The 19,440-nt window shown below is 36.1% G+C and overlaps 1 protein-coding gene across 1 annotated transcript in view; it reads left to right on the top strand.

Annotated features, from left to right (window-relative positions):
• Positions 1-19,440, top strand: part of MTA3 (metastasis associated 1 family member 3) — a 207,845-nt gene that overhangs the window by 57,521 nt on the left and 130,884 nt on the right. The window contains exon 4 of the mRNA XM_069071589.1: positions 9,965-10,091. Coding sequence (XP_068927690.1) covers positions 9,965-10,091 — 127 coding nt within the window. The remainder of the gene's footprint in view (positions 1-9,964; positions 10,092-19,440) is intronic.

Here is a 19,440-nt window from a genome sequence, read left to right on the forward strand (position 1 = left end):
TTGCTGGTTTGCATATGTTTGTAACTGGGATTTTGTTCTTGTTTTCTCAATGAGGGGTGGGGAAGTAAGAAGGAGAGAGGGTGTATCTTTATTTGAAATAATAAATAATTGTTAATTAAAAAAGAACATAAGTAGAAGGCTTAGTTTTGGGGGGAAAGAATGAGAAGATATTAAATAGGTGTTGTTTTGAGGAGTGGAGTTGAACCATTTGTGAAGTTTAGTTTGGATGGTCTTAATGTTCTGTAAAATAGAGGATAGATCATTTGCTTTAAGTATTGGGAATGGTAAGTGGTTGGGTGTTTGAAGAGATAATAAAAGCCACAATCAAAAGTGCTTCAACATTTACAGAGTGCTATACCTATATTATTTCATTTGATCTTCACATTAATTCTTTGAGGTAAATAGGGGGAAAGGGTCAGTATCTGTCATTTTTTTGGTATAAGGAACTCCCAAAAGAGGTAATTTCTTCTACCAGCACATTTTCTACAATTTATGATCTTAAAGAGTTGCCAAAAATATTGAGGGTCATATAGCCAGTATGTTTGACTCAGGATTTGAACCCCTGATGACTGCCCTCAAGGAACTTTATGAAGGAAGGCAAGCCCCAAAAGGAAACTGGAAAGATGGGAGGATACCAATAAATTCCTGGTACAGAGGCATCTTGTTCCCTGTAGTTCAAACTAAGCACAGTTACAGATAGAAAAGTGAAGAGTGAGCTGGAAAGTTCAAACTCTGTTCTCCATAAAGGAAAGCTTTGGAAGGATTTCAGTGCCATCATCATGTTGCTGTTGTGAACTCATATAACACTGAAGTTGAATTGTCTTACTGTATCTGCAATCTATCAAATTCTGTTGAGTGGTAAAGGGCATAATTATTTTCTTGCCTTTTGTTTGTTGGTAATAATAATGTCTATGAATGAACACCTTCTTCCTGGAGTGAAAGAGGCACTTTTATAAAGTGCTACATTTCTCCTTGAGTTCATTAAAAAGAATTGAATCTGTTGAAATTCCTTGTTTCTTCTTTTAGTCAGGTGACTCTTTTCTATTAGAGTTTCTAAATTAATTTCATAGCCTCATTTTCAGATTATAGTTATAAAATTTGAGATGAAATACGATCCCAAGTTATTAAGGCATTTATTATCCCTACATAATTTGAGTTATTTTAATTAGTTAATGTAGGTTAATCAAACTTGCTGCTTCTTTCTGAATTGTTTTCTGAAATAGGAATGTAATTACCATGGGAAGCAATCTCTGAATGTGTATTCAATGTATTTAATTTTTATGTAAGCTAATTTATGTCACGGACCAGAAAATTAATAGTTCTTCATATCTTTTCCCATATCTATATAAAATTTGTCCACTCTTCAAGGATTAACCTCCACCTCCACCAAGGATTAATTCCACCTTCTCTGTGAAATCTTCAATATAACTTAAAGTCTTACAGAACTCATATACAGAGTCACAGAGTATTTTAGAGTGTAAAAGAATTCATCAGCCATCACATATATAAACTGAATGTCTTCCAAAGCATACCTCCCCAAATGGTTTTCTAGCTTTTGTCAAAGGTGAGAAGGAAGCCTACTGCTTCCTGAGGCAATCCATTTTGTTTTCTGATACTCCTGATTTTTAGGAAAATTTTGCTTATATCCAGCCTAAGCTTAACTCCTCACACCTCCACATATTGTGTCCAATTCTATCCTTTCTATACTGTGTAAACAAACAGAACACATCTGTTTCCTTTTTACAACCCTTCAATTATTTGAAGGCATAAATCATGTCCACCTGAATCCTTTCTTTTTTAGGCTAAAGAATCCCCAGTTTCTTCAATCCTTACTTAGTTAGCATGGCCTGTTAGTCCTGCTACATTCAGCCTCAAGCTTATCCTTCCTAAGGAATCATGACAAGAAATGAATAAATGTTAGAAATGTTGTCTGGCCAGGGCAAGTAGAGTGGAACTTACTTTTTGAAGCTAAAGACTCTTTTAATTCCAAGATCATATTGTATTTCTTGACAAACACACCACAGTGTTGACTTGTTGAGCTTAATGTGCACTAAAACTCCTATGTCTTATTCAGAGAAATAATAGTCTAAACATGTCTAACTCTATTTTTACTAGTAAAATTTATTTTTTGACAGCTTTTTTTATAAGACTTTATCTCTATTAAATTTGATCTCAGTAGAATATGCCCCATGTTTTAGGTTGCCAAGATGTTTTTTGTATCCTGACTCCTTTATTCAGTATACTAGCTTAACCATCAGATTGGTGGGATTTGGAATTTGAAATTATGTTATTAAAGCAATAAAAATGTCCATACCCTTTGATCCAGAGATCCAGCTGCTAGGCACTTCGCCCTAAGAGATCAGAAACGAAGAAGAGTCCAATATATACCAAATTGTTTGTAGTAGCTTTTATAGTAGCAAAGAACTGGAAAAAAAAGATTAGGGAATGGTGAAACAAATTGTGCACATAAATGTAACAGAATATTACTGATGCTGTAAGAAACAGTGATATGAAGAATTCAGAGAAGCATGTGAAGAATTATAAACTGATGAAAAGGGAAGTAGTATACAGAAGGACTCTATGTAAGTGTACAGAACAATAAAAGCAAATGAAATGGAATGTTGTATAGTTATAATTACCAAACAAAAAAAATTATAAACCAAGTCCTGTGATTTAAGTTTAGTACTCTTGCTACTATACCAAAATATCTTCAAGTCTTCTGATACCTTTCTTATATCTTCAGGACCTTTCATCTATTACTGAAAGTTGCTCAATAAGCATCACCATTCCTTCCAATAATGGGGATGTTGTTCATCTAGGCTAGGTGACTTGAACTCATCAAGGGTAGCTAAATACAGTCTTAGTCTTTCCTTATTTATCATGGCAATCGCCTCACTCTTTGCCATGTTTTCTGACTGTTTTTTTTTTTTCAGTCTAAATATCCCTCTGCTTGATAAAAGAAAACAGAAGGATAATAAGCCACGGGCATCTCTGCCTTTTGTCAGTTAAATCATTGCACTATCCACCTATTTCATCTTTCATCTTCCTCTTTTACCTTTTATAGCTTAAATTCCTCATAAACTTTTTTCCCCTCAGCTTTCCACCCAAGCCTTAACTCATTCTCAGTTTTAGACTTTGGGCAGTAGTCATTACTGGATCATAAACACTCTTGTATTTCTACTCGCTTATCTGCCTTTGCTTTTATCTTCTCTACTTGGCTTTTATAAATCTTAAGCTGGTTATGAATTCCCTATGCATCCACATACATCTAATTAAATAATTCCTTTTTTCTCTCCTTTTGGAATTGTTTCTCTTTGTTTCCTTAGAATTTTGACTTGAGAATTTCCTCTTTGAGTTGACATCTTTTGTAGAATTTTATTTGATGGAATCTTATCTATGAATCTGAACTCAATTTAATATTTTGTTTTACATAGTCTTTGTATATCTCTGTGTTCTTTAAGGAGATTATGTTTCTGGATATTGACGACTGCATTTTTTGGGTACCTTTCATAAAGGAGGACACAGCAGAGGTACTCAAAATTCTCCAATTGATTATTTTGTTCTCCTATTCTTAACACATTTAAATTTTTCTTAAAACATGCATATCCAATTTTATAAACTTGTATGTATTTAATTTTTCTAATCATATATGTCTAACTCAGTCTACACCCATGACTTCATAAAGGCTAAAAAAGAAAATATTCTGTGTTGCTCTATGAGAGTCCTCATAGAAAGGACTCTCTCTAATCTTAGGACATTTGGAATCATAGAATTTTTGAATTGGGAAGGACTTTAAGTATCATTACCTGAAGAAACTTAGGTCCAAGGTGGTGAATAGCTTGCAGCAAGTCACACAACTAACTTGTGGAATGTCTGGTACTAGAAATAAGATTTACTGTTCTAATTGTGAGATCATATTTTCCTAGAACAGAATTATTGCAGAATTTGTAGACTGTGTTTTTTTTTTTAAGTATCTTTTCAATCAGAAAAATGGATACTTTCCTTAAAGGGGAAGGAAATAAGGAGTAGTAGTAAATAAGGTGTAAATAAGGAAATAAGTAAATAAGGGTGTAGTGCCAATGCAATATTCACAGCTCCAATGGTCACTATAAATATGCTTGCATAGGACTCAATCATAAAATATAACAGATTCTCCAGATAGAAGACAGAAACAAAACATTTATTCTGACACCAGAAAATCGAATCCCCAAACCAGTAAACTGATTCCATTATAGTAGCAAAAAAGTTAATAAACCATAACAGGACAGAGAGCATCCTTAACTCACATTTACTCACAAGCCTAACTCTCTTTGGAATGTGTCTTCTCCTCCCTCCATTTTAGCTGCTCTGTCTCCCAGCTTCCTTGTCACCATAGTAATTTTGTATAGTCAGTGGTTTTTTTTCCTCATTGTTTCCTCATTTTCCCAGTCTATTACTTGAATTTTAACTCTTTGCTAAAGTAGGGCTCTGCTCCCAGGGTGGAGGGTGCATTGTCCCAAGGTTAAGGGTTTTTGTGCAGCTGTTTTCAGAGATACTCTAGGGACCTTTATGATTTCCATTCTTCCAAGGTAGTATGAATGAAGAAAGATGCTTACTACCTTCCTGGCCTGTGTTCTGGTCTGTGAGTGACCACAAGCACTCTTTTTTTTTTTTAGAATTATAATTTTTATCCATTCAGTTTGATTTTTGTTGTTATTTCAGTTTATGTTGTTGTAGCCATTGTGAATATTGTTTTCCTAGTATCATTTACTTCACATTTTACATGAGTTTTCCTTTGTTTCTCTATATTTTTCATATTCATAATTTCTCTTAACAGAGTAATATCCCACTCCATTCATGTGACATAATTTGCTTAATCATTTTCCAGTTGGTGGCCATCTATTTGTTTCTAATTCTAGTCAAGCCTTTCTAAAGCATGTCACTTCACTGGCATTGCCTTTAAAAACATTGCATCTCATCAACATTATCATGAATCACCACAGTAGTGATCTGGTTTATGAAGATTAAAAACCTTCTGTCCACTAGAGTTTTCAAAAATTGGTTGGTCTACCATGAGGTAGACATATCCTGATGCCCACTGGGTTCTGAAAGCAAAGACTTGAGATGCGACATACCCCACTAGGCACAGAGGCTGCTATGGGGCATGGAACATTATTTTTCTTCCCCTTTTCAAGATCTTAGGATACGAGGTCACAAACATTCTTTTCTGCCCTGGAATTGTGAGGAGGGTCCCTCCTCCACTGCTGCTGCAAGCTCTGCTATGCTAGTTCCTCACCCAGGGACTACCACCCAGGATTATGGCCCAGATCCTAGTGTGGGCAAAGCAGCAGAGTACTGCCTCAGTGCTAGCAACAAGATACCTGTAATCTCTAACCAGTTGTTTGAACCCCTTACCATATGGGCTGAGAGCTCTGGAAGGAATCGTAGCTGCTGCAGCTGCTGATTCAGTTACTTCCAAGGTCTGCTCTTGCTTTGCTGTGGCTGTGGCTGTGTTCCTCTCTCACCCAGATACGGCTCACCTTTCAGACTGACCTTCTAGGTTTTCTTTGGGCTGAGAAGTCTGGAAATTGCCACAACTACTGGTGATTCAGTCACCTCAAGTCCTGCTCTGGGTTTATTGGGGCTACTTCTCTAGGCCTGCACTGGACTGTGCTACTCTCTCTACTCTGGTGCAACATACCTTTCCTGCCCATCTTGGGCTGGAAATTTTTTTCATTACATCTTTTTATGGGTTCTGCTGCTCTAGAATTTGTTTAGAGTAATTTTTTAAAGGTATTTGAAGGAGTTTGGGGGAGAGTTCTGGTAAGTCCCTCCTTTTACTCTGCCTCCTTATTAGTAATTTTTTAAGGTTCAGTAATATTCCATCTATTATATTGTACTCTGTTAGCCATTCTCTAAAAGATGGAAACACATTTTGTTTATTTTTCTCTGCTTCCTCAAAAAGTGGATGCTATGAATATTTTAGTATATGTTGGAGTTTTCTTTGATTTCAATCAATCAACAAACATTAAGTCCCTACTCTGTGCCCAGATAGGAGATGCAGGATGCTGTAGTGAATTGGGCACTACAGTTTGGAAGACTTTGAGTTCAAATATTAGCTCAAGACAGTTATCTCTAGGTTTCAGTCTCTTCATCTGTAATGTGAGAAGGGTGTTGTACTCATTGGCCTCTAAGGTTTCTTGGAACTGAAGATTTATGGTGTTATGCTCCATAAAGCACAGTGATACAAAGACCAAAGTTAAATAGTTCCTTTCTTTGGAGGTCTTACATTGTATCATTGAGAAAACATGAGCATATATCATTATGTCAAAGATACATACAAAACAAATACAAAGTAATTTTGAGGGGAACACCAGTACCTAAGGATATTAGGTAGAACAGTATGGTGCTTGAGCTGAGTTTTGTAGGACTCTAGGGTTCCTTTGAACTGGAGATGATAAAGAAGTACATTGTGGTACAGTCATTCCAGAGGCATGGAGAACAAGAGATGGAGTGTCATGTATTAAAAGCATTTAGACGGATTTGAGTGGAGGGGAGAATTTGTGGAAGACAAGTTCTCTCTGTCTCTGTCTCTCTCTCATTAATTAGTTGATCTTGAAGGTAATAATGAGACAGATATTATAGTCAGACCTGTTCTTTAGTCAATTCAGTTTGGCATCACTGGAGAATGGATTAGTGAGGGGACAGATTTTAAGTAGAAAAATTTAGGAGTCTGTCGCAGTAGACCAGAAAGATAGAAGATGAGGACCTACACACTAGGTTCTTTGTGGTTTGAGTAGAGAGAAGGGGGCAAATGTTATGGAGGAAAAGATTCCACAATTGATTGTCTATATGATGGGAAAAAGGAGTCAGAAGTCAAGAGTGACACCAGGGTTGGGAACCTGGGAACTTATTTGCCTGGTAGTACTGAATACTCAATAGAAATAGAGAAGTTTGGAAGTGGCATGAGTTTTGGGTGCAAGATAATGAATTCTGTTTTTGACAAGTTGAGTTTGAGATATCCTTGGGACATCTAGTTCAGAAAATCTAATGGGCAGTAGGTGATAATTTTGCCTAAGGGCTGGTAAAGTCACCAAGTGAAAGAATGTAGAGCAGTGGTTCAGAAACTTTTTTGTGCCATAAGTGCCTTTTTCAATCTGCTGAAATTATAGACCTCCCCTCAGGATATTTTAAAATAATTGAAGGAAATTTCAGTTAGAAGTTATTGAAAATGAAGATAAGATTCCCCCCTCTTCTCCAAGTTAATGGATCCCCCCTGATATCTACCCTTATCCAAGGAATATTATAGGTCTATGGACCCCAGATTAAGAATTCCTGGTCTAGAGGCATGGTGCTGTCTTGGCCTTGAAGAAAGAACATTTGGAACAGCCATTGTGAAGAGTGTGAGAAAGAGTTAACCAGCAAAGAATAAATCGGTTGTTCTGCTGCAGTGAGTTGCCCAGCTGAGAATTAGATAATGTAAATTTATAATGAACTTGTTCTTCTGTTGTTGTATGACTTCTACCATCATTATTCTCTGTTGTATAACTTTCATCATCATTTTTCACCTGGAGAATGAGGATGGTAACTCCAGATTGGTTGGCAAAGTCTAATTCAATCCAATAATAATTTATTAAGCACCTGCTGTGAGCCAGGCACTGTGTGAAGTGCTGGGAATACAGCTGGTAAAAAGAAAGATAATCTCTGCCCTCAAGGAACATACTATTTAATGAAGGAGACTACAGACAGAAGGAGATAGGAGGTTACCTCTTATCTTGTTCTATGGAGTTAAAACAAGGCAGAGCAGCAGATGCAGAGAGAAGTGAACCAAAAGTTCAATTTCTGCCTCGTATAAAGGAAAGTATTGGGAGGAGTTTGGTACTCTACCCTCCAGGTCTCCAATTAGAGGGGAAAAGGAGGCTAAGGGAGGTGTTGTCAGTCAAGGTTTGAGTTAGAAATACAGCATGAGAATAAGAGGTGATTAGTTTAACCTGGGAAGGACATCTTGTTCTATGGAATTGAAACCAAGCGGGGCAGAAGGTGCAGAATGGAGTCTTAAGTGTAGGTAGGTCAAAGGATCAAAGGACTTGGGGATAAAGGTACAGTTGAATTGGTTAACTATAAGGACAACACTGAAGAGAGGAAAGGGAGGCTAGGGCAAAGATGTAAAGATGAAGGACAGGGATCTGTGAAATGACGGAGGTCATGATGAGAACAAATCAGTTTAGGAAGAGTGAAGCAGAGAGGGAGGTAGAAGGATAAGAATTGATCAGAAAGATGAATTTCAGCATTCTGGATTATAGGTAGAGTAGTTATATGAGTGACAGTGAGATAAAAGGTTGTGACTACCCCATCTTTTTATTGAGGTGGTAGAGTTGGTTAATTCTGAAACTAAGAAGAGAAGAGAGATCATGGCAGGCTTTGGGGCTTGGTAAGTATTTGATCACCCAAACCTTAGGACTCTGAATGAACATATATTTGGTACTAGTTTCTTTGCCTAATCTCACAATAGCAGGGGATGACACAGAGTCCAAAGATACTCTGTGTGTGAAATACACACTTTGTTCTAGGTTCATCCTAGTGTCTGAAGTCCTTTTCCTAGAAGTAGTCAAGTCATTGAGCAGCTGGGTGGCATAATGTTATAGAGCATTGGGCTTTGAATCAGGAAGACTCATTTTCCGCAGTTTAAATCTAGCCTCAGATACTTACTAGCTGTGTGACCCTGGGCAAGTCACTTAACCCTGTTTGCCTCAGTTCCTCATCTGTAAAATGAGCTGGAGAAGGAAGTGGCAAATGATTCTGGTATGTTTGCCAAGAAAACTCCAAATGAGGTCATGAAGAGCTGGACATGACTTAAATGACTGAATAACAACAAAGTAGAGCCATTTAAGATGCTCAGCACTTGATGTTTGGGTTCTGGGATGTGTGGTACTTTGATTATGGAAGATGGAAATAATTTTGCTTGTACATTTAGCAATAGGATTCTGGAGGGAAACTTCCAAATGGAGTCATTGAGTGTTCATTCTTATGAAAGGTTGTAGTCCCGCTGTGGTGACAAAGGGCAGAGTAGATGAAATCCTGTTACTGAGAGGAACTAAAGTTAAGACCTCATTTTCCCAGGACCAGTCATGGAGAAGGGAGGAATAGGTTCCATGGCAGAAACCTTGTTGTTAGTAGATAACCTTACATTCTTGGGTACTTAGTGGTAAATGATGATATACAGTGTTAATGTAATGACACAGGGAAGAATACTTGCATCTTTCAAGCAAGGCAGTAGATTCTTGGCCTTAGACTAGGTCTCCAAATATAGTCATTCTGCTAGGAATAAATGGGAACCCCACCTTCTTGGAGGGCCCAGGGATGAATAGCTCTTAGGATAAGAGGTTCTTAGGGCGGAAGAATTTTTGCAGTAAGAGTTAACAAAGAGTTTAACCCTGAAAGCAAAATATTCCAAAGCAACTAATTTCTCGTGTGTGTGTGTGTGTGTGTGTGGTGGTGGGGGGGGTCGTATTCAAACTCAATCTCTGAGTGAGGGCCAAGGCTGGGACACCAACTCTGACCAGTTGCTTCCAGTGCTAGCACTTTCTCTAGCTTACTGTTTCTAGACTTGCTTCTAGCCCAGACAAATGTGCTTATAGGTAGAACCAAAGAAATGAAGAAAATTATAAAATTAAATGCTGGATGCCCTTTTCATTTTATTTTTCTTGCCTTTTTTTTTGGCAACATGACTAATGTAGAAATATGTTTTGAAATAAATTACTTCATATCTGTATTTGATATCATATTGCTTACCTTCTCAATGGACTGGGAAGGGAATGGAGAGGGAGAGAATTTGGAGCTCAAAATTAAAAAAAGTAAATATTTAAATAAAGTAAAATGTCAAAAAATGCTAGAATGTTTAGAATATTCAAGTTGATAATGTATAGAGAAGTTTGATGTTTGTCATAGTCTTGTCTAATGGCATCTTTCTTTTATACTTTTGTAGAAGAGATTGAAGAAGAGTCTGAAACTTCAATAGATGCTGACTTGACAGATAAACAGAAACATCAGTTGAAACATAGAGAACTATTTTTGTCACGTCAGTATGAATCTCTTCCTGCAACACATATCAGGTAAGAGCTTTGTGGAAATTATTTTAGATAATAATAATGTCCCAAAATGTTTGCTGTGATGTCCAAGAAAGTCATAGAATCCTAGAACCCTTTGAAAAGTATTTTGGTCCATTTCCCTATTTTCATGTAGTTGAATGCCTAAACTATTCATGGGAGATGGTTATTCTTATTAAGAGAATAGGAATCTGTTGTCAAGATTAAGTCAAGAATAACCTTCATCCTTTAAATATTTATTTTGCACTTAATAAGCACCAAATAAAGTGGGCATTTCTGTATACAAGGTAGAATAGAAAAAGGTTGTATACAAACCTGTAGGTCCCTATTATGTATAGCTTAATTTTCTTTTAAAACATAAAATAAATAAAAATTGTACCTTTTGAAACACCACTGCTTATTTATAGTTTTCATTTTTTTGTTCTCTTCTATAGTTATTTTAAATTGTTTTTAAATTAAACTAAATTTTTTTCTAACAAAAATCCACCTTCTGTCCCTCCCACTTTTTCCTCCCCTTGTTAAAAAAGAAAGAAAACAAAATCATTGGAATATGCATAATCAAGCCAAATTCCTTCATTGCCCATGTTTTTGTTGTTCTGTCATTTTTCAATCATGTCTTACTCATCATGACCCCATTCAGATATTCTTGGCAAGGATACTGATACTGGAGTGGTGTACTATTTCCTTCCCCAGCTCATTTTACAGATGAGGAAACTGAGGCAAACAGAGTTAAGGGATTTGCCCAGGGTCTCACAGCTAGTATGTGTCTGAGGCCAAATTTGAACTCAGCTCTTCCTGATTCCAGGCCAGGCGCTCTATCTACTGTGCCACTTAGCTGCCCCAGAGTACGGGTTGTTGCTTTGTTCAATTGTATCTGACTTCTGTGACTCCATTTGGGAATTTCTTGGCAAAGATACTATTAGACTCCCCAATATTTTATATAGTATGTGGTTATTTTGATTAGAATTCAATTTTTTTCATGTTGAATTTTTTTGTATAATGGTTTGCCATTTCCTTCTTCTCATTTTTCAGATGAGGAAACTAAGCAAACAGGGTTAAGTGACTTATCCAGAATCTCATAGCTTAATAATTGTCTGAGGTCATTTTTGAATTCAGGTCTTCCTGATTCAGGCCAGGCACTTTATCCACTGGGCTACCTAGCTGCCCCATTTCCCATATTATCTCCACCCCCACTCCCTGGAAATATATCTCAGTCTTTACTGAGTCTGTCATCTCTTTGTCAGGAGATGAGTAGCATGTTTCATCTTTGGGAGTTCATTAAAGTCTTGTTCAACTTCTTTTCTCCTGAGATTAAATTAAGGCCTCTTGTTCTTGTGCTTTTACCCTGAGTATTTTATGTTTTTAAAAATATTTTTCCATTTTATTTGGAATGTCAGTTTTATTGGCATGTAATTGGGCAAAATAATTTCTAACTTCATTTATTGTAATTTCACTTTTTGGATTTATGATAGTGGTAATTTGTTTTTTTCCCCTCATTTAAAAATAAAATTAACAGATGGTTTTTTTTTTAAACCAGCTCCTACTTTTAGTTATCAATTTAATTTTTAAAAACTTTTAGTTTTTTTTAATCTCTTTGGGTTTCAGGATTTCTAATTTGGTGTTTAGGGTATTTTTATTTGTTGGTTTTCTAGGTTTTTTTAGTTCTGTGCCCAATTGGTTGATCTGTTCTTGTACTATTTTTTAAAAAATGAGAGTATTTAAAGATATGCTTTTTCTCTTAAGAACTCATTTGGCTGAATCATCCAGATTTTGATGTCATCTCATTATTGTAGAGGAAGCTAGATGGTACAGTAGATAAGAATGCTGAAACTGGAATCAGGTAGACCCTACTTCAAATTTGGCCTGTCAGTTACTGTCAGTTACAGGTTCAGTCACTGAACCTGTGCCTCAGTTTTCTCAACTATAAAATGGGAAAAATAGTAACTTCTTCAAAGGATCCAGTGAGATAATATTTTTAAAGCACTTAGTATCATATAGGTGCTATATAAATGCTTCTTCCTTTCTCCCTTCTTTTCTTTTTGTTTTTCTCCCTTCCTTCCTCCTTTCCTCTTCCCCTCCTCTATTTTTCCTTCCCTCCCTTCTAACTTTGTTTCTGTAAAGAGTATTTTGTAGTTGAATTTATATAGTTTCTATATAGTCTATATTTAGACTCCCAAATCTTTTACATAGTATGTCATTATTCTGAATAGAATTTGTTTTTTATGTTGAATTTTTTTTTGTAATAGACAGATATTGGTAATTTAGATTATTTATATTCTGAACTTTGGTGATGTTACTGTTTTAATTACTTTTTAGTTGATTTTCCAGGGTTCTAAAAAAGTGATTATTTTATTTCCTCTTTGACTGTTCTTATTCCTTCCATTTCTTTTTCTTTTCATATTGCTATAATTAGCTTTCTAGTGCTATGTTAAATAATGCTGGGGTAATGGATATCCTTATTTTAATTATTCACCCTGATCTTATAAACAAGGTTCCTAGTTTGTCTCCATTGTGTATGATGCTAGCTTATATATCATATAACATTAAATAAAAATTCATTTATTCCTATGCTTTTTATTGTTTTTCTGTAAATGGACATTGGATTTTATCAAAAGACTTTCTGAATCTATTGATAAAATGATGTGACATTTTTTTCGTTATCAATGTAGTAAGTATTATTTATAGATTTCCAAATATTAAACCAACCCTGCTTTCTTGGATCAAATTCTTCTCAGTTATGGTGTGTAATAATTTTGATATACCATTTGTGGTAATATTTTATTGAAAATTTTTTGTAATTATTCATTATAATTCATTATTCATTTATCTGTAGTTTTCTTTCTGTTTTGTCTCTTCCTAGTATGTGTGTCACTATATCTTCTTTTCCTGTTTTACAAACATTTTACATAATATTAGAACTGGAGAAATAAACATTAACACTAAAACAGCAATCTTTTATGTGTACTGTAGCATAATGGATAGGTCTCTGATCTTGGAGTCAGAAAGGTCTGGGCTCAAATCATATTTTTGATACTTAATACCTGTGTGACCCTGTAAAATTCACCTAATAGTTCTGTTCTTATTTTCTCATCTGTAACGTGAAGAAGTTGAATTAGATGGCCTATAAGGTTTTTTCTAGTCCTAGATCTATAAGGTCTGATCCCATGAAGATAATTTTTATTTCATTGTCATTAATGAGTGTGTGTTTAATATTTTTTTGTTTCTGCATTTGGAAGGTTTTAAAATCTCCTAATATTATCTTAACTTTTGTATAGGGTTATTCAGTGGTGGTAAATATATACTGTCTTTATTCTCATTCATTAATAGTCATATTTACTTAACATATTTAACTGTTCTAAAATTCTATTCAGTTCCTTCACTTCTTTCTTGGTTATGTGTTTTGTTTTTTCTAGGTTTGAAAGAATTTTGATGTACCCAGCTATTATAGTGTTAATGTCAGTTTCTCCCTATAACTCATTTAACTTTTCATTTAATAATTTAGATACTGTGCCATTGAATATGTAATATTAAGTATTATCGTCTGATTCCTTTAAGCATAATATAGTTTTCCTAGTTATCTCTCTTTTAATCAAAACCATTTTTGGTCTTGCTTTGAGATAAATAATTGCTACCTCTGCTGTTTTTGAGCAGGTAAAGCATAATAGATGTTGTTCTACGTTATTATTATTTTAGCTGTGGATCTTTATCTTTCAATGATTTTTCTTGTAAGAGACATCATTGGATTCTGTTTTTTAATCCAACTAGCTTTTCTCTTTTGTTTTGTGAGCTGAATTAATTTCATTCACTTACAGTAGTAATTCTTCATTTCTGATTCTTTAATTCTGAATTTCTCTCCATCCTAGTCGCTTATATTTTTCCTCCTCTTCAGCTTATCCCTTTCTAGTTCCCCGTCAAAATGAATGTATTTCTAAACCAAACTAACTCTCTCTTCTGTGCTTCCCTCTTACTTGTTTCATTTTCTTCTTTTAAAATGACCAAAGCATAACATAGACACTCCAGAGACCTTTGTTGTCACTTTCTCTGTGACTTTTGATCACATGAGGGTTCTGAGGGGTACTTGTTTCTTTTTTTCTCCTCAAAACTCATATAACTCTTCTTCCCTACTGTTTTGGTTGCGTACCTTACCTCATATTTCTCTGAAAAAATTGAGGCAATTCATTGAGAACTCCTTCTTCTCCCCTCTTCTTCATCTCACATCACTTAGATGTCTTCTGCCACTATTTCCTCCTTTGTCCATAAAGAGAGGTGACCCCTCTCTTTGGCAAGGTGAACCTTTGAGTTGAGGGGAAAGCATTTATTAAGTGTCTACTTATGTAGCATTCACTGAACTGAATGCTTTATAAAGATCTCATTTGATTCTCACAGAAATCCTGTGAGGTAGGTGCTATTATGCGCTCTGTTTAACAGTTGAGTATACTGAGGCAGACCATGGCTAAGTGACTTGTGCTAGGTCACAGAGCTAGTAAATGTCTGAGATTGGATTTGAATTCCAGTCTTGCTTGCCCCCCAGTATTCTACCCACTGTATCACCTAACTGTCTCTGCATACCTGAGATAACATTCCATTCTGTCTTCTTCAGCAAATTACCTCCTCTATCATCACTGCTCTCTCACTAATTTTCAAATCTCTCTGTCTATTGACTGCTTCTCTCCTACATACAAACATGCCTATCTCCCTTATTCTCAAAAAATCCTCTCTTGATCTGGCCATCTCCACTAGCTATCACACTATCCAACTCCCTTTTGTGGCTGAACTCCTCGAGAAAGTCTTCTATGATTAGTGCCTCCACTGCCTTTCTTCTTACTCTTTTCTTAACATTTAGAAGTCTGGGTTCCAAAGTCATCATTCAAAGGAAACTACTCTTTTCAGTTGCCAGTGGTCTTTTAATTCCTAAATCTAATCCTCTTCTCAATCCTCCATCCTTCTTGATCTCTGTTGCTTTTGAAGCTGTTTTTTTTTTTCTTTTTGGAGGGGGGAAAGGCAGGGAAATTGGGGTTAAGTGACTTGCCCAAGGTCACACAGCTAGCTAGTAAGTGTTAAGTGTCTGAGGCTGTATTTGAACTCAGGTCCTCCTGACTCCAGGGCCGGTGCTGTATTTATTCTGCCGCCTAGTTACCCTTTCCTTTGAAACTGTTGATTAATCTTTCCTTTCTCTTCTCTCTAGGTCTTCCTTGTACTTTCTGTCTGACTTTTCAATCTCCTTTAGCTTATCTTAAGGCAGCTAGGTGACACAGTGTGTAGAGCACGGAACCTGGAATCAGGAAGACCAACTGAGACTAGTCACTTAGACGAGTGACCCTTGGCCAATCACTTAACCTCTCTCTACCTCAGTTTCTCCAACTGCAAAATTGGGATCCTAGTAGCATTTAATTCCCAAGGTTTTTGAGAATCAGATGAGATAATATTTATAAGCACTTAGCACAGTACCTGGCACATAGTAAGTGCTTAATATAAAATTATTTCCTTTCTTCCTCCTTCCTTCATCCAAGTATTGCCTGGTAACTAGAGGTTTCTCACAGGACTTTGGACAGTGCCCTCTTTTTCTTTGTCCTTCTTTTCTGTTTAAAATAGTTCAGTGATCTGATCAGTTCACATGGATTCAACTATTATCTCTAAACAAAAAAAATCTCAGATCTATTTATTTTAGCTCAACCTTTCTCCTGATTTTCAGTCTCTTATCTGCAAGTTCCTATTAGACATCTCAAATTGCATATCCCTTAGACATCTTAAACTCAGAATGCCTAAAACAAACTCATTATCTTTTCCCCCCAAATCTTCTCTTTTTAATTTTGCTGTTGTCAGGGCCACTACCATCTTCCCAGCTAGTTAGGCTTGCAACCTAGGTATTATCCTGGACTCCTCATACTCTCTCATCCCTCTTACTTCTGTCGCCAAGTACTTTAGATTTTATCTTTATGGCCTTTTTCCTTATGTGTCTCCTTCTTTCTTCTGATATTTCCGACATCGTGGTGCAAGTCTTCATCCCCTTATACCTGGGCTGCTGCAAGAGCCTTCTAATTGCTCTCTTTGACTTTAGTCTTCTTCCACTCAAGTGTGTTCTCCCCTCAGCAATCAAAATGATCTTCCTTAAGTACAGATCATCTATTATAGTGTTTCCCTATTATCTCCATTTATATTATCAAATATAAATCCTCTATTTGACTTTAAAGCCCTTCCTAACTGTTCTAAGCTTCATTCTGTCTTCTTATATTTTACATATTCTACTACTCAGTAACATTTACCTCCTACGTGACACTTGTATAAGGCATATCATCTGCAGGGTTCATGCCTTTTCACTGTCTGCCTTCCATGCTTGGAATGCTGTACCTCCTTATCTCTGCTTCCTGGCTTTCCTGTCTTTCCTGTCTTCTTTCCAGTCTCAGCTAAAATCTTACCTTCTCCAAGAATCCCTTTCTAGTCCTAAAGATTATCTTCAGTTCATACTGTATATGTCTTGTTCGTACATACTTGTATACTTGTTCTCTGAGCTCCTTGAGAATAAGAACTGGTTTTGCCTTTGTTTATATTCTTTATAGCCTGGCAGAGAGTAGACACTTAATAAAAAAACTTGTTGACTTAACTTGACTTCTCTTTTCCCTTCATTAGAATGTAAACACTTCATACTTGTATAATCTTTCTCAATTTCTCAAAGGTTGACAAAGTGTCAAACCTTGACACTTGTGTTATCACTTCAAAATTTCTACTCCACTCTGATCTTTTTATCAGGAATACTTGGAAATCTGTTTCATTGCAGGACCATTTTCCCTCTGCAGAATTATACTCATTTTTACTGTATAAGATACTCTTGGTTGTAAGCCTACATATCTTTAGCTTTTTGGAATGTTGCATTCCACATTCTCCTGTCTTTTAGAATAGTAGCTACCAAGTATTGTGTTATCCTGACTGACTCTTTGGTGCTTTGAACTTTCTTTCTGCTTTCTTCTAGGATTTTTTTCTTTGACATGGAATCTTGTGATGATGTTCTTTCCTGGGACTTTTCATTTTGCAGTTTCTTTCTTTTTAAAAAAATTCCATAAGATTTTGAATTCTAAATTTTCTCTGCCTTCCTCTCCTCTCCCTCTCCCCAAGATGGCATGGAATCTGATATAGGCTATAGGTATGCATTCATATTAAACATATTTTCACATTAATTATGTTGTAAAGAATTAGAACCAATGGGAGAAACCTTGAGAAAGAAGAAACAATAATAACAACAGAAACAATAAAGAGAGCAAATAGTATGCTTCGATCTGCATTCAGACTCCATAGTTCTTTTTCTGGGTATGGACAGCATTTTCCGTCATGATTCTTTTGAGTTGTCTTAGATTCTTGCATTGCTAAGAAGAGTTAAGTCTATTAAAGTTAGGCATCACACAATGTTGTTGTTACTGAGTACAATGATCTCCTGGTTCTGCTCACTTCACTCAACATCAGTTCATATAAGTTTTTCCAGGTTTTTCTGAAGTCTGCCTTTTCATCAGTTCTTCCATCAAATTAATATACCACAGCTTGTTCAGCTATTCCCCAATTGATGGGCATCCCCTCAACCTCCAATTCTTTACCACAAAGAGTGGCTATGAATATTTTTGTACATGTGGGTCCTTTCCCCAGTTTTATCATCACTTTGGGATACAGACCTAGAAGTGGTATTGCTGGATTAGCCCTTTGGGCATAGTTCCATGCAGTTTTTTTTTTTTTGGTGACTTTTTTGGAGGGCAGTTGAGGTTAAGTAACTTGCCCAAGGTTACATGGCTAGTGTTTTTTTGTGTGGATGTTAAGTGTCTGAGGCCAGAACCGAACTCAGGTCCTCCTGACTCGGGGGCTGGCGCTTTACTCACTGCACCACCTAGCTGCCCCCATGCAGTTTTTTTTCTTTAAAAAATTTTCAAAATTTTATTTAAAGTTCCAAAATACATCCTTTACTTCCTCCTCTACCCACTGAGAAGGCAAGAAATATAATACCTTTTATACATATTCAGTCCCACAAAACATATTTCCACATATGCCATATTATTAAAAAAAAAAGATAGGAAAAGCAAGATGAATAAAGTGAAAAGAAATATGCTCCAATCTGCATTCATAGTTCATCAGTTATCTCTGAAGGCGGATAGCATTTTTACCATGGAAAAAATTTTACCATTTACCTTTGGAATTGTCATGGAGTATTGTATTGATTAGAGTAACTAAGAATCTCACAGTTCATTATCATTGCTTCTATTGTGGGTGGTTATTTTAGTTTCTTGTCTCATTCAATCATTAATTTCTGTTTGGTCTGTTCTGTTGGTAGTCAGTTACTTGGATAAGGTTTTGTATCTCTTGTACTGAGCTGTTAACACTGCTTAAAAGTCTTTGTTCTTGGGCAAGAATTCTGAACCTTAAAGTTAATCTGTGGATAGATTTCAGAGGGTCTGTGAACTTAGATGTCATGCTGTGCCAATGCTGATGGCGACTATGAATATGCTGGTGTAAGTCTGAATTGCAAAATGTACAGACTCTCCATAGATAAGATAGAAGCAAAACATTCAGACGCCAAAAAGTAAAATCCCAACACCAGAAAACCAAATTCGTCAGTAGCAACAAAGAAATATATACACAATAACACTGCAGAGAACACCATCCCTTAAAACTTGCATTTAATTTGTAACATTATTTTTAAAAACTCTTTTTTTTTCCAGGAATTCTAGGGGATCTTGTAGCCTTACCTGCATTTTTGTTTTAGATTCTTCATATAGATATTATGGAGTTTCTTCTTTAGGTTTGTGTCTTGGTTGTCTGTGGCTCTATAATACTGCTTTATCTATATATCCTTTTTGTTTATTCATTCTTCCATCTTTCCTAAATTTATGCTTTGGCTTAGGACTAGGCTTTGTACTTTTAGAAGGAATGTTGCAGCCTTGTTTAATTCTCATCTTTATTGTCTAGAGTCCTGTCACTGTTTTCTCTTCATATTGAGTACTATATTCTTCAAGGTTTTAAGGGACACCTCAGACCATAGGAAACAGTAAGAGTTGCAAACTTTCAGCATATCCAAGTGGTCTGATGTAAAGCATGATTTGGTTACTTCCATTCTTATCTGCATTGTAGATTTCTAGCTAGAATTTGGGGTTACAGTGACCTAATTTAAGGCTTACCCCTGATTGGACCTCTAGGAAACAGCTGCTTATACCAGTTAGCATCAGCTACTTGGAAAGGCCCTAAGTGACAGAGCTGCAGGTCCTACTTTTGGCTTGGGTTCCTTTTCCTCTGTACTTAGCTACAGGCCCCAGCACCGGTCTTTGGGCTGAATATAGGAGTCCTGATCCAGGCTCAGTGACTCAGCTGTGCACTCAACCCT

This window comes from Petaurus breviceps, unplaced genomic scaffold (assembly GCF_028583685.1).
Source record: "Petaurus breviceps papuanus isolate PSGF00001 unplaced genomic scaffold, PetGlider_PUasm1.0 90842, whole genome shotgun sequence".
In the NCBI taxonomy this organism is placed as follows: domain Eukaryota; kingdom Metazoa; phylum Chordata; class Mammalia; order Diprotodontia; family Petauridae; genus Petaurus; species Petaurus breviceps.